At 40.0% G+C, this 15,744-nt stretch overlaps 1 protein-coding gene across 1 annotated transcript; it reads left to right on the top strand.

The window, feature by feature from the left end:
* The first annotated feature begins 11,003 nt into the window (after positions 1 to 11,003).
* LOC143557647 (inactive poly [ADP-ribose] polymerase RCD1-like) lies at positions 11,004 to 15,239 on the top strand. The gene is made up of 6 exons (XM_077046677.1): positions 11,004 to 12,282; positions 12,770 to 13,011; positions 13,081 to 13,175; positions 14,670 to 14,849; positions 14,920 to 15,015; positions 15,092 to 15,239. The coding sequence occupies exons 1-6, from the start codon at positions 11,282 to 11,284 to the stop codon at positions 15,143 to 15,145; spliced, it is 1,668 nt and encodes a 555-aa protein (XP_076902792.1). The 5' UTR covers positions 11,004 to 11,281; the 3' UTR covers positions 15,146 to 15,239.
* The last annotated feature ends 505 nt before the right edge of the window (positions 15,240 to 15,744 follow it).

The raw sequence follows: 15,744 nt of genomic DNA on the forward strand, positions 1-15,744 counted from the left end.
AAACATTTATCCGGTAGAACATAGCTAGTGTATTAAAAAATGGTTAATAAACTATTTGGCTTTTATTGTAAGCTTTCTAGACAAGGTCCCCTAAAATGCTAGAAGAGCACTATGAGTCGATAAAGTATTTTAGTTAGATTATTTTGATTAAAAAAATTGTTTTGTTTTATTGTTATCACATTTGTCTAACTTATATAAGAGTTTAAATTTGTTTTTTAGGGTCTTTCATTTTTTATGTCTCAAACTCACTTTTTTTTTGAATTCTTGGAGACGGCCCTGGAGGTTAGTAACCTAATGAGCATTAAACGCCAAAGATCTCAATAGCCAGTGGATCTATTCCATAGTCTCATGTTAGGCATATTAAACACACTAAAGTCAAATCACTAAAAAATACATAAGATTCTATCGAACATACAAAGACATCCAGTTTCCTCTCAACCACATGTTCTCCATTGCACACAATGCTCTATCCTGACTGATACTTATTCCCACTTCAAAGTCTAATCACACGAAAAAAACCTTAGGTCATCACTGTAATGAGGCTAACGGCCATCTATCTTACATAATAAGTCTAACCCTTTGTGGTAAAGTTACTTGTTGCACATCTACCCCCGTTGATGGTCCACTCAAAATAATTTTAGTAGCAACACTTTGTGTTATCTGTGGGACCCTTACCCTACTCGTTTCTTATCGTAATTGAAGAGGTAGGTCCCAGCAGAGCCCAGTTGGACCCGCAAGACTCACCTCAAAGAGGGACGTCTGCGCAGTTGAACCCGCAAGACTCACCTTCAAGAGGGACGTCTGCGCAAAGACTAAACTCGCAAGACTCCTTGAAGAGAGACGTCTGCCCAAAAATCAACTGGATCCGCAGGACCCACCATGCTCAGAGACGTGACGTCCTTACGCGCAGTACGCAAGCTGTTCCCGCAGGAAAAGCCTCCCAATGGTCGACGTACTCCGCCTGTTCCCGCAGCAACGGATACTAGCCATCAGGGAAGGCTACCCGCGCAGCAAGGCTACACGCACAAGGCACTAACTCTTAAATAATTCAGCAATGTCACCTGAAGGAGTGAGCAAGCCGGGAAGACTCCCGCCCAAAGCCGGGAAAACTCCCGCCCAAATGAGCCAGTCCGTACGCTACTGGAGGATCTTTTGTACTGTACCTGCCAAGGTATGGACAAAATATCTGACCAAAGCTGCGACAGCTCACTGACAACAGTAAGACGAGCAGCACGCTCTACTACTTAATGTCACTATCAGCCGCTGCCTACTCACCAACCTGTCGTAGCACGTGCATAGCCTGCAGTTGGTGGAAAAGGAATAGTACACAGCCGGCCTGGTCACTATCAGCCGCTGCCTACCCACCAACCACCAGCATGGCACGTGCGTAGCCCACAGTTGGTAGAACAGGAATACTATTCAGCCGGCTGTACCTGCTTGGAAACCTACATTCGGCTATAAATACTCCAACACCTTGGAACGGTATCATATCTTAATATCATATCTTCTATCTAGCTAATTCTCTTAATATACACTTATATTCAAGAGCAATCTAGTCTGATTCTCACGCCGGAGGGTGGTCACAAGGAGGTACCCCCCCCTTCTCAGTGACGAGCTCACGGTGTCTGTTTTGCAGGTCATCAGAAGAATAACCATCTTGCCGGACCTAACCCTCGTGGGAAACACCTACTTAACCCCCAGATTATCCGTAATCTGCCGGGGTCGATTAGTGTTTCTTCATTGGCGCCATCCGTGCATAAAAGCTAGAACTTGAATCTTTTTCAGTTTTTTTCAAAACTTCTGGAAAGATGGTTAACGTTACTCCGGTCCCAAGGCCAGCGAGTGACCAAGAAACCCCGGTAATCACAACCACAGCTACTGGGAGGAACACCGGCGAGTACACAAATTTTACGAACACTACCCCGGTTACTCAAGCCGGGGCAAGTGCAGTAAATTTTACGAACACTACCCCGGTTACCCAAGCCGGGGCAAGTGCAGTAAACAATCATCCCCTGGGATTCATTGATACCCAGGTGGAAAGACAACAGACGAGGCTCCCCCGCCAAACACTTGAACAAGTTAAAGCGTGGGCGGAAGCACGTCAGAAGAAATTCCAAGCTGAGTTGGACGAACGCTTACGTTCCATCAAACAGGCTGACGAATTTGGAAGCACTCAACAGCTCAACATGAGTAGTGAGTGCGAGTACTCGGAGGAATCCGACACCGACGCAAACCCTCGCCATAGGGCGAAAGGGAAGTGTAAGAAAACGGACTTCCAACCGAGAAGGAATTTCGAAGAAACCTTCAAACCAAGGAACGCTCACGCACCTCGTGGCGTAATGAACGCTGAGCAGGCTAACGCGTGTAGAACCCCAGTTGGGAAAAACACGAATGAAACTGCAGCTTCAATGTTGGAGACTACATACTGCGTAAACAACGAGATTCCGAACCAGGTGAATATCGGCTCGAAAGGCTCGATGGCACCCCCATCCCAAGAACATGGGAGTTCAATTACACAGGTCGCATGCAGATCAATTCCAAACTTGTAAAGAAAAGGCCCAGAGCCACTTCTAAAGGAAATGATTCTCCTTATCACATTGACGCTGATGGTCTTACATTTATACTTATGAACTTTCCACACTGATATGCCGGTATTCACCGCATAAATAAGTGTGAAAGGAAGTCGTTGCGTGTGGACGGCGGCAAAACCCGCATAAACACAAAAAACGGCAAACCTTCACGCAGGTCAGTTATAGGTAAAGTTTGGTCATCCCACTAAATGAAAGTGACGGTCCTACCCGCACAATCATGATAGAGGAAACTAAACACTAACCTATTGACAACCGCGCGTCGAACGGTTAACTTATTCAAAACACTTGGAAAATTGCTGTTAAACTAAAGTATACACGAGCGAATCATATATTGTTTATGCGGCAAAACAAGTGCCAAATTAAGCTATAATATGCATGAGCAAGTCATATAACGTTTATAAAGCAAGTCATCCAGTGAAATTGGCGGTCCTACCCGCACAAACATTTATATTTCATAAAAAATTCAAACATTACAAGAATGGCCGGGTATCTACCCGCCTACAGAAATATAAATCTATCCTAACGGTGGGAAGGGATCTCAAGGTTCAAACTTCAGGATCACTCCCTCCAAACCCACTTGTACCCGCACCATCAGTTGGCTGTGGCGGTTCAAGGAAAGTCTTGAGAATGGTTAGCCCATCATCAGCAGCAGCAATTTCGTTCACCTTCTCCACCACCGGATGCGGGAAGGCAGCATACTGGTTCACTGCTTGGTCATAGGCAGCTTCGGTGTCCACATCATAAAGAGGGAAGTTGGAAGGCGGGATGCCCTTCTCAACAAACCCCAGACCAAGCAGAAAACCAGCCTTTTTCCCCATCCTCATGGGAAGCGTTGAGGGCTGCGCTCATGGCATCGTCATAAGATGTGTTCGTGAAGATCCGATGCACAACCTACAACAATAAAAAATACAAAGTATCAAAACCTTTTCTAAGTACAAAGAAAAGTGTAAAGATATTATGAAGCTACGCATACCTGCGACAACGCTTCTCGTAGAAGCCATTCCTTGGTGATCAGAGCCTCCTGGAGGGCAGCTTGAGCTTGGTTACGGCCGCGTTCGGCTTCATTTTTGTTAAGGTTGGCAAGCAACACTTCCTTAGCAGCAGCCTCTTCAACGCCCTTTAGCTTACGCTCAGTGTGGTAAAGCATATCCCTCTGATCCAAGATCTCTTGGAGCTTCTTGGCGTCTTCCATAGCCAAAGCATCATGAGCCTGCTAAAGCCTATCTAGTTTGGCTTTAAGCTCCTCATTTTCGGCGCGCAGAGGTTCAGCAACGGCTTCAGCCTTGGTAGCCCTCTCGGTCGCGTTCCGCGCAGTTTCCTTAGCCAACCGAAGCTGTTCGTTAACAGCTTGGGTAGCCTTGGAACGGGCCTCGAGCCGGGCCTGCACTTCAACCTCGAGGGCCTTGAAGGCCTTTTCTTTCTCCGCAGCAATTGCGGAAAGTCTCCTGTTCTCCTCCCGGATAGCCCGCGCCTGAGCCACTTCTTGGATACGCGCAGCCTTTAACTTGTCGTTTTCACGACAAAGCAACTCGACGCGCGGCTGCATCCGGGCAAGGAGAATCCGAAGCTCATTTGTCAGCCTACCCTCCTGGTAGCTAGACATGGCTTCCCCCAACGCGCCACTAGGGGCCGCGTGACGCGCCCACTCGACGCAGTCCACAGCCGTCCGAATGGTTGTTCCCCGGCGGATGTTCCACCGTGAAACATACACCTCATTCGAATCCGACACTGCAAAAACAAAAAGGCAGTTAGGAAAAGATGATAAAAATATAAAAAGGCCAAAATAACCCTACGCACCTGTAGGGTCGACAACAGGCCGGTAGCCGCCAAACCCATCACCCGAACCTAACGGATAACCATCCAAGAGGTCAGGCAGATGGGAAGGAGGCAGAGATTGGCTAGAAGCCCCAAACATACCTGCTGAACCGGCCGGGGACGAGATAGTCGGCGGTGCCGGAGGCACGGTTGAAGCCGCCGCGGTAGAGACCATCGGAGGTGAACTCACTGGAGGTGAACTCACAACCGTGGCCGCCGCTGCGGAGGAGCCCGCGGAAACAATCACTGCCGGCTCGGTGAAGGATTCCGTGAAGATCGCACTGACAGCCGGCGGGGATGATGTTACAGTTGGAACAGTTGCCTCAACCGGGTGAGCAACTGAACCAACACTTGAAACAGGCGCAGCCGCCTGGGTCATCGCCTCGGGTAGGTTGACCAAACCTACCGTTATGGGTCGAGAGACGCTCCTCCCCGCTCCACTCTGGAATGCGGTAGCATCCACGCCTGCATGAAGACGATATTAAAAACAATGGCGGAAAGAATTGCGGGTAAGATTAATTTACACTTACGAGTTTTCCTGAGCTTGAAGGTTCTGACAGGCGGGGACGAACCCGATGGAGCCGGCCTCTTCACGCCGGTCACTGTCGTCGTACTGGGCGGATCGGAGGTGACAGCTGTCTCAACCTCCGGGACAGTTGTCTCACCACCACCAGGGTTCCCTGCCACCTCCTCACTTTCGGTCTCCGAGTCAGACCGGTTCCCCTGATCGGCGGAGGCAACCTTCGCATTGCCCTTCGCGCCAGCTGCCTTCTTCCTCACGAAGAAAAGACCGTCTGCGGATTCCTCATCAGAAGATGACAAAATTAGAGGAATTCCAGCAGAGGTTTGAGCATGGAGAGGACGGGGGTTAAAGAAACCCTTACCTGGCCGCGTGGCGCTCAAAATCTCGTGGCCCGGCGGGTAGACCTCCACGAACCTATCCGCCGTTTGCTCCAAGATGGGCAACTCGTTCTCGTCGAGAGCACGAGTACCCACCCGAGCGGGACCACCGCTCTCACGCGGTTGTAGAAGCGACTGCAAATTGTTCCCCTCTGAAAATAAACAGAAAAGCAGTTAGAAGAAAAACCCTAAATCAGCAAAAAGATATGAAGCATACCGTAAGGGATAGAGTTCAAACCGTATTCGAGGACGATGGGAATCTGTGGCGCCTCTGCCCCAGCATCCTTCCATACCCGGCTCATCCCAAGCATCACCATCCCAGACTCCGCAAAGCGGTAAACCAGAGTCTGGATCTGGGAGATCTTGGCGAACCATTCCGCCTCTTGGTAATTGGAGGCGTGAAGGCTAGGGAGCGCCCTCCCGTTCTTGAACGTCATCGCAATGGGGACGACGCGAGCGGAGACATAGAAAAACTCCTGCTTCCAAGAACGAAGACTGCGCTCGGTACCGCAGATCTTCAAACCCTTGATCCGATTGACCAAGGTATACCAGCACTGGATGCACCTCCAAGAACGAAGACTGCACTCGGTAGCGCAGATCTTGAGTTTAACCGATGTTGTCACTGTTGGGTTTCGTACACAGATTTGTACAAAATCGACTAAACATATGGAAACAAAAACATATACGAACTGATACAAACCAAACTTTGGATCGCCTACCAGCAGTCCAAATGCAAACTAAATAGAAACGTGTCACAACCATAAGGTGTTTAGAATAAATACCTTTAACTAGTTGTGGTAGACTTGGATTCGCGTAACACCTAGAATCAACAACTTTGGGCGCTAGAACCGGAGCACGAAAAACCCCACCAAACAAGTACTTCTGAAACACGAACACTGTCAGTTTTCTGTATATGATTACATTGCAAGGGTGCATAATCCTTTATCAACTACATATACAACTCATACTGAACTTTATACATAAGAACGAGAGCCGAAACTTTTACATATCGTAACAACAAAGGGTGTCATTTGCTCCTAAATGTAATTGTGAAACATGTGTTTGTAGAAAAATCTTTTTCGCTTAATGATGCTTCATTTTTAATTCAACCATGATTCCATTTAGGGGGTGTTTGGTAGAGGGATTTGATTGGGGATAAATGGAATTAGAAATATTTCTTTTGTTTGTTTTCCACTTTTCATTTCTATTTATCTTTCTATTTCTCTAAAACTAGAGAATTCCATTTCTCTTTAAAACAAAGAGAAATCCATTTCTCAGCAGCCTCCTCATAGCATATCACCACCTCGTCTCCGGCCACCACCTCGTCTCCGGCCACCACCCCGTCTCCGGCCGCCACCTCTTTTCAAGTCTGCAACCGCCACCTCGTCTCCAAGTCTGCAACCACCACCCCGTCTCCGCCATTCGCAGTGGTGAACACAGAGATGGTAACCGGTTGTAGGTTGCAGGTGGTACGGGTGAACGGAGATTAGGGTTTCAAGTGGTGGTTCGTGGTAGGTTAGGGTTTTCAGATGGTCAGGTGATTGTGGTCGCAGGTGGGTGACAGTGGTGGTGGAAATCGGCGGTGGTCGCAGGTGGCTTCTGATTATCATCATCATCATCGCCACCACAACCACCACCACAAAATCTCTAAAGAGGCAGTGATGACAGATCTGAGCCTCCTTTTTCTATATCTTATGTTCCAAAAATTTGAATCTTTTTAATTTTTTGTGTACTGTGGTTGAAGAAGGGGATTTGGTGGCGGCAGCCGGTGGTGGTGGGCTGTGGTTGAAGAAAGGGCTGTGGTGGTGGTGCTGGTGGTGTGGGGCTGTGGTGGTGGTGCTGTGGTGGTGAGTGGTGTCAGGTTGGGTGGAGGTGGGGTTGGGTATGGAAGAGTTCTCTGTTTATTTTCTCGTGTACCAAACAAGAGAAATGATTCCCATTCTCCATACCAATTCTCTTTCTCTACAATTCCATTTCTATTTTCTCTCCTTTTCCATTCTCTGTACCAAACACCCCCTTAGAGATTACTATAAAGACTTGTCTTTTTCAATAATTCTATTCTAGCAAGGAGCTGCAACAATTTGGAAAACATACAAACCTAATAACCCGCAATTTAAGTAAAGATCAAACGGTAAATATGACGCTCAACAACAACAAGCTCAATCATCACTATAAGGAGATGGTGAAACCATATATGCCCAAAAAATTGTTTACAAACAATTTAACCCGCACCCTGTGTTTAAAACCAAAGCTTGAGTGTAGAATATGAGACAAGTGCCTGTAATGTTATCTAAAATGGCTCCGGGTAACTCACCGGTGGTGCTAAGGATATAAAAAAACAATTGTTGCAAAGGAAACTAAGATTCAGCGAACATATTTATAACTATTTACTTAATTTCGTGTGTAATTTTGAATTAAACTCGTGTATGTATGTGACTTTGAATGGTTTACTTTCGATCAAGTCTGACTGTAAATTATTTAGTTTGTGCTTCATTGGTCTTTGGACACTTTATCATACCATGACATATTTTAAACTTGCAATCGCCTGACATTGTGTTTAATTGTTTTTTTTAAATATACATCTAGAAAATGAAATTATCTTTATGATTAAAATAACCTTTTTCAAATCTTCTAAACATATTTTTTTTCTAATATACCAAAACAGGGAAGAAGAAATATAGAAGGTTTGATGAGTCATGCCATATATGAGGACGACTATCCTATACTGCATGTCATGTCACCTCGAAACATGATCATCTATCAAGTGTAGCCGCTCGAGATCTTGCCAATACATGTTGTAGAGATCCAAAACACACTATATAACGTTTGATGACCTGAATTCAAATAACATGAATGAAGTACCGAAATGCGTGCTAAATATAGACAAAAATGTGTAAAATAGGTAACAAAAATACACAAAATACAACCGACCATTACAGTATCAAATCTTTGAGTTCGGTTGGTTAAGAGGTCGCGCCTTTAAAATTTCTCAAAATTTAGACAACTTGAATTTCCAGAGGTGACAAACCTAAAAGTACGAAGTCATGGTTGATCAAGCTCTAAACAACTTAAACATTCATGATAAATATACGGGTCAAATTAATGCGAGTCCGAACAAAATTTCACTTTAACTAGCGTTGTAACGGTCAAACAAAGTATCGAGTTAGGAAGGCTTTGTTCTTCAAAGGACGATTATCTAACAAAATTCGACTTTGCGTTTGCGAGTTTGTATTGCCACACATATAAGAAATTTAAATTTTGATTTAAGAAATAGTAAAAAGAAGTTTGTTGGTATAAGAGAAGTTTGTTTTAGAAAATAATTGTAGCATACCGTATACATACATATATGTTACCTTTCTACACAAAAGTTTTGTAATTGACAACAAACCCACCTTTTTTCTCATCCTGCATGCTAGTTATAGTCACAAAGCAACACCTTGGGTATGCTATGCATAATTAGTTGGTGGCTGATAGCTGTAGCTTTTTATATATATTTATGTGTTTAACAAAGTAGCTGAAACTTTTAATAAAATATATAAAATGACCATAACTAAAAAAAAAACATAATACTAAATGTGATTAGTATTATAAATACTAAAAGGTTATAGCTTTTTTTAAACGTTACTAGTATGAGCATTCCAATATGAAGTTTTTTCTCATAATCTAAAAGTTTCAAACTCCTTCAACTAAACAAAGCTTTTTATTAAATATAAACTTTTTATTTAAAGCTTAAAACTGGAAATTTTTAAAGCTCAACCACCGATGCCCTTTTTGGCTTCAAAACTCTAGATTAACCCATGAGGCCATAAACATCCATAAATCCTATGTTATTAAATCAACAATTATTCTCTTAATTTTCTTACCTAGAATGAAATGATAACCAAAATGGTATCCAATAATCTACATTAATACATACGCAATCATACAAAATCACAATCAAAACACCTTATATTAATCAATCATAATAAAAAAAAGTATAAAAACAATTCATATCACTAAACACAATATTAAATTAAATTACCTTTTTTTTGAACGACGACTTTCTCAGTTAAGTGATAACGCGATCGCATTCGCAGTCCAATCACCCTCGGTCTAGACTATATTGACATTATCGGGACCCACGCTGAAACCTAAGAAACATTTGGCATTCCCGGTAAAACTCCCGCTCTACCCCGTCCGAAGACACGACAGGTTTTATGTATAAGGGAATAATAATAATTTATTTAATTTATTAAATTATAGGAGACAATAATAATAATGATGTCGTTCAAATAATAATAATAATAATAATAATATCTGTCCACCACCACTTGACTTGCAAGCTTATCTTGTTTCAACCCTGGAACAACAACAAACCCTGGAATTCAAATAAAAATAATCTCATCATCTCGCCGACCTAATTAGTAATAATTAGCCTTTCTTGTTCACCAAGAAACCCTAACTTTTCAATCAATTCACACATGACTCTCACCGCCACTAAAGCCATCGCTTTTGTATTGTCGCCGTCTCTCCCTGCTTTTGCCCTAACTCTTTTCCGATCCAGAGACGGCGACTTCATCAACAACCTCTATCAATTGATTGATTGATTGATTCAAACTTCAGGATATATAATCAAAGCGTAAGTTCACTTCATTTCGCCTTTTGATTTTGGGAATTAGGTTTATTTTTTAAGCAGATCGGTGACTGCTTATTGCTTATTACTTGAATTTCAACCTGCCGTAATTTCATATTAGTGAAACTTCAATTCAATAAATAATCCATAATAAAAAATAATACAAAAGCACTCGGTTTTCAAGTAAAGTTTTTTTTTATTTTTATTTTATTTAAATAAAAGGGTGTGCAATAGGTTTATGACATCTGAGGAGTGTTGTATGCGTTTACTCGTTTCAATTTTAATCGCTAGGTTAAAAATAATTTTTTTAAAAATTAAAAAAAGTACGGCCCGCAAAATATAAAAAATCTCTTTGGTTCAAACCGGTATTTTAGAAAAAACCAACTGCCCCAAATACCAGGCTCAAGATACTGGCCTGGTGCGTGAAACCTGGTATTGCCAGTTCGGCGGTTCTACGGTACAAATTGGTTTTTAAAACGTTGAATCTTATTTACTACTTTGTTGCAAATGGTTTATTTGGGGAAATGATTACTAAATTGTATGGCCTGCATGAATAAGCGTGCATGCTTTTAATATTTACAGTTGGAATTAATAATATTTTGCAATTTGAATGCGAAAGAACTAAGAAGTATGCCTGTGTAAGTTCATGTGGATATGCAATATGTGATCATGTAATGCATACAATGCTTCATAGAAGCAAGAACGATATAAGGAACTTGCTAGTTTAGCTGGTTTTGATTAGTGAATTGATGTCATTTATTAATATGAAGTATTTACTAAGTTATACTTCGGTGTGTGGTAAAAACAGCATGCTTTTGACCTTTTGAATTCAAACTCAGTTTCAGAAGGTTTTCTGTTTAATTCTTTATGCATGGTGATATGGTCATATGTAGTAGTCTACTTTGTTCTTTGAAAAATACATGTATGGTTTTTCTGACTGGATGTTGTAGAAGGATTTTATATGGCGTGAATTCGTTACAAAAGAGAAAATATTTATTGTACCTGGTTACCTACCCTTTTAATGTATGAATCCTGATGAAACATTTGTGGTTTTTAGAGCTGTAATTACTATATGATAGTATTAGTAATTAGTCGACTTCAAGCAATTACAAGAAGATGTTTGCATAGTAAGGAAGCCAAGCTGAACTCATAACATGGTATGCTTTCATTAATTGCAATTTAATTTTGAAAAAGTTATCGTCATCGTTCGTTTGCTTTTACTCATCTACGTTATTTTTTTTAATCATTTGTGCAGGGCAGCCAGATTCTTCAGCACTTAGTTTTAATAAAATGTACAAAACACCAAATAGTCAGCTTTTAGGCTTAGTAGTGTAAATAGGATTAAAACAGTGTAGATAACAAAATGGCATCGAAGATTGTGAAAGTGTCAACAAATGGTCGTAGGGGTTTTGTTGATCCAAAGCGGAAAACAGTAGCCAAATGCAATGCTCAACTAGTGGGTGCCACCAACAAATCTTTAAGTTTGAAACCATCTTTGAACAAGCTTGGTAAGAGAAAAAGATCAAACAAATGTGATGACAAATGCAACTCATGCTCAAGAAAAACCTTCCTTACAAACTACTCAAATTTCATGAAAAGTGGCTTTCCTCAACGTTTATTGTTTTCTCAAGATGGTCAATGGGTTGACTTTTCACAAGAAGTTGTTAATTTGGTCAAAGAAGACTTCCTGGCAAAGAAGCCGGCGATTGAAGTGAAATGTAACGGGTGCCATTTCATACTAGATATTCTATATATGGTTCAGGTTGATTTGAAAACCGGTGGGCAAAAGCCGATTGCTTGGATTGATGATAAGGCTAATTGTGTCTTTCCTGAGTTATACTCCAGCTGTCACGGTAATCATGAAGATTTAGATCTTGGCGAATCTTCTAAAATCAATGAAATCAATTTGCTTTTGGAAATCGAGCTCAACGGGTTAGATAATAATAACAAAGTTGAGGAATGTGTTGGAGAGTCAAACGTTAAACGGGCCAAAGTTGACCAGGAAATGCTGAGTAAGCAAAATAGTGATGAGTATGCATCCCCGTTAACTGGACCTACCAGTGGGACTGTGGATGTAGAAACTGCTAAAACTATGTTTATTGCGGGTTTGGGTTCCAGTTTGAAGGTTGACTTTTTTGAAGTCAAGAAATGTGATAATGGTTTTATGGACGGAAAACTTGAAATATTTCAGAAGCAGGTTGAAATTACTCAAAAGATTCGTGGTAAGGCTAATGTGCAATATGCTTGGTTATCAGCTGCTGGTGATGCACCATCTGGGCTTATGTTTTATGGGCCCAACGGGCCAAAGCTCGGGAGGTATGGTTATGGAATTCATCTTGCAGCGCTTCAGTCTGCTCATCTTGGGTATGAATAATAAGCCTTGTGTTTGTTGATTTTTATACGTTATTTGGTTGGTTTGTGTTAGGTTGTAAATAAGTTGACCCGACCCAGGGTGGCTTCACGGCTCATTTTCAAGCTGAACCGGATTGACTCGGCTTGGCTCTTTTATCATAACGAGTTGAGATGCTGACTTCGAGCTCGGCTCGTTTATTTTTAAAATTTTGATTTTTACTGATTGACATTAAGATCAATTCAGTTTTTGTATTTTAGAAGCCTTTATTTAGATATCTTTGTTTTTACTACAAATAGTTTTGATTTTTTATACGTACTACAAATAATATTGAAGATTTGAAGCCAAAATTTATGTGTGTAATATATACATACACGTATTTTTATTTATTTATGTATAATATTTATATGACTCATCTGACCTGTTTGAGATAAATATGTAGAAACCTTTAACTATATGGTTTTCTCAAAAAGCTTATATTATATTCTGCACTTGCTACAGTACAACAATTTGTGATGATGACGAAAATGGACTAAAACACATGGTGTTATGTCGTGTAATACTGGGGAATGTGGAAGTTGTTCAAGCGGGGTCCACACAGTTTTTTCCAACTGACAAGTGCTTTGATAGCGGAGTCGATGATCTGAAAAATCCAAATCATTATGTAATTTGGAACGTTAATATGAACACACACATCTTCCCTGAATGTGCTGTCAGTTTTAAGATATCTTCAACCATAAAAGGTTTTAATTTTCACTATTAACATGTTAAAATTTAGTCCTGTTTTATTAAAAAACATGTTTATTATCCAGCTGGTGAAGAAAGCAGGTTTCATATGTCAAGAGTTACTATAACTCAGGATCCACATGGACCCTCAAACCAAGATTCCTCTTCGAATAATAAAACAGTATGCACTTTATCTTACTATTTGGTCCGTTCTTTACTTTATCTTTTACTATTTGATCCGTAAAAGAACGAACGTATATTGAACCATTCAAAATTTTTTCCATTTAGTTAAACGAACGAGCATGAATGCATGTTTTCCGTTCATTCATGCCCTTCATAAACGTTTGTTTGTAATCGTTCATTTCTGTTTGTTTTTTCGATTATTTGTTAAATTTTTTCTATTGCTAATATTTATTCGTTCATGTATGCTTGTTTATAATCGTCTGTTTTGTGTTGGCTTGTTTTGAGTATTCATTTGAATTTATATAGTACTAACATCAACTTTCAATTTAATTCTCATATTTTAGAACATTTTGTTTAGATATCTTTAGTCTTAAATTGTTTTACTTGGTGTTATCTTATTTATTCATTTTATGTTTGTAAACCTCTTGTTTAGAGTTTTAATGAATGAACATAAACAAACTTGAAAATGTTTCTTTTTTAGCAAACGGACACAAACGAGAAAATGTGTTTGGTTAAAGTTGAACAAATGAGCACGAACAAGCCCCGTTTGTGAACTGTTTGGCGGAAGCTCGAATTATGCTTGTTCATTTAATATATGAACACACATGAACAAAAAGTTTTGTTCCTTAAAACAAACTTGGTGTTATTTTATTTTAGAGTTTTAATGAACGAACATAAACGAACTTGGAAATGTTCCTTTTTTAGCAAACGAAGACAAATGAGAAAATTTGTTTGGTTAAAGTTGAACAAATGAGCATGAACAAGCCTCGTTTGTGAACCGTTTGGCTGGAAGCTCGAATTATGCTTGTTCATTAAATGAACTAAAAGTTTTGTTCATTTAGTTAAACCAATAAATATCAATGCATGTCCAGTTTGTTCATTTAAGTTCATTTATGTCCTTCCATTCTTGTGTTCATTTACATTTAATAATGTTCGTTCATTTATGCTCGTTTATTCTCATTCGTTATATCGTTCATTTATGTTCGTTCGATGGAATAATTATTAAAATTTTTCTGTTACAAATATTTGTTCGTTCATTTTCATTTATGTTTGTATATAATCGTTCATTTATGTTCGCTTGTTTGAATATTTCTTTAAATTTATCATTAATTAATATTGCTTTGAGTTTGATATAATTCTCATATTTTATAACTCTTTGTTTAGACATCCTTACTTTTACTTTTGAAATGCTGATGTTATTTCATATTCGTTCGTTTGTCTGTGAACCGTTCTTTTAAAATTTTAACGAACGAGCATAAACGACCATGTTCTTAATGAACGGACGCAAACAAGAAAAGCCTTTCCTTTTGAGTGTTCATGTTTGTTGTCGTTCATTAGTTCGGTTAAAGTTAAACAAACAAAAATGAACAATGCCCCCTTTGTGTTCTTTCTTTCGGTTCATTTACAAGCCTCCTTATCATTATAACTTGTAAGATTGATCTTAACTAAAATATTTTGAGATTTTAACTTTATGTTAATATTTACTTTTCAGGGTAAAAATGTGCCTGAATTTGAAGTTATGAACTATGAAAAGGTTCCAAGTATTGGTTCAAGTACACCCAAGGAGCCTAAATCCCCTTGGATGCCTTTTTCTACGCTGTTTGAAGCCATCTCTGCTAAAGTAGCCCCGGATGATATGAAATTACTTTACATCTTTTATGAATCTTTTAGGGTATGTAAACTTTTCGGCTTTTATTTTTTTTATTACAATAAATGTTCATCTTTTTCGAGTGAATTTTCAGGCCAAGAAAATAAACCGGGAAGAGTTCATTAGGAGGTTGAGATCCTTAGTTGGGGATCAGATATTAAGGTCTATAATATCTGCCCTCCAGGCCAAGGTTTGACTAACCCTTACTGTTATTTCAGTGTAAATACTATTTTTTGAAAAAATTGGTGTAATATGAGTTTTTGCAGAAGAATCCTAATTCTGCAAGCATGTTGGAAGCAAAGGCGGTGCAAGAACGTTGAAATGGTTAAAAAGTTGAAGCCTTTAAATGTTTCGTTTACTTTTTTCTGGAGTTTATGCAATTGTAGGAAGATGCTTGTAGATTGATGTTATGGTGTTCTTGAATCGTTGATTTGGTCATAAGGCTTGGTTCCACCATAGATGTATGTTCAACGACATTAATTAGTTTTTTTAACGTTGTCACCTATGATTTCCCCGGACATTAACCCTACGGTGGTTGCTAATTAAGGTGACTTCGCCAAATACTTTGCCGTGACACTCTTATGGATTGAAATTGACACCGTATAGAGTTGAGCCTACTTACCATTGTTCAATCTCAAGACTGGGACGTTGTGAGTGCTAAGATTGTTTTTCGCCCTCGGGTGGTTGCTAACTAAAACCTGTTATCAAGCATAGTTTGCAAAGAAATCAAAATGAGCGTGTAATAGTTGGCTGTGAATGAAGAAACAAGGTTGTCATTATATCATGCAGGTAAACGAGCGCATCTGCAGAAGGAATCGGTTTTGGTAAATTCGATGGTGATCAACCAATGCCACTTTATTACCTACTTACACACGAAAATGAAAATGTTACGACCAAGTTTCGTACCAAGACCTTATTA

Source organism: Bidens hawaiensis, unplaced genomic scaffold (assembly GCF_021521415.1).
Source record: "Bidens hawaiensis isolate Kalapana, Puna unplaced genomic scaffold, B.hawaiensis_p1.1 tig00019079_1, whole genome shotgun sequence".
Lineage (NCBI taxonomy): Eukaryota > Viridiplantae > Streptophyta > Magnoliopsida > Asterales > Asteraceae > Bidens > Bidens hawaiensis.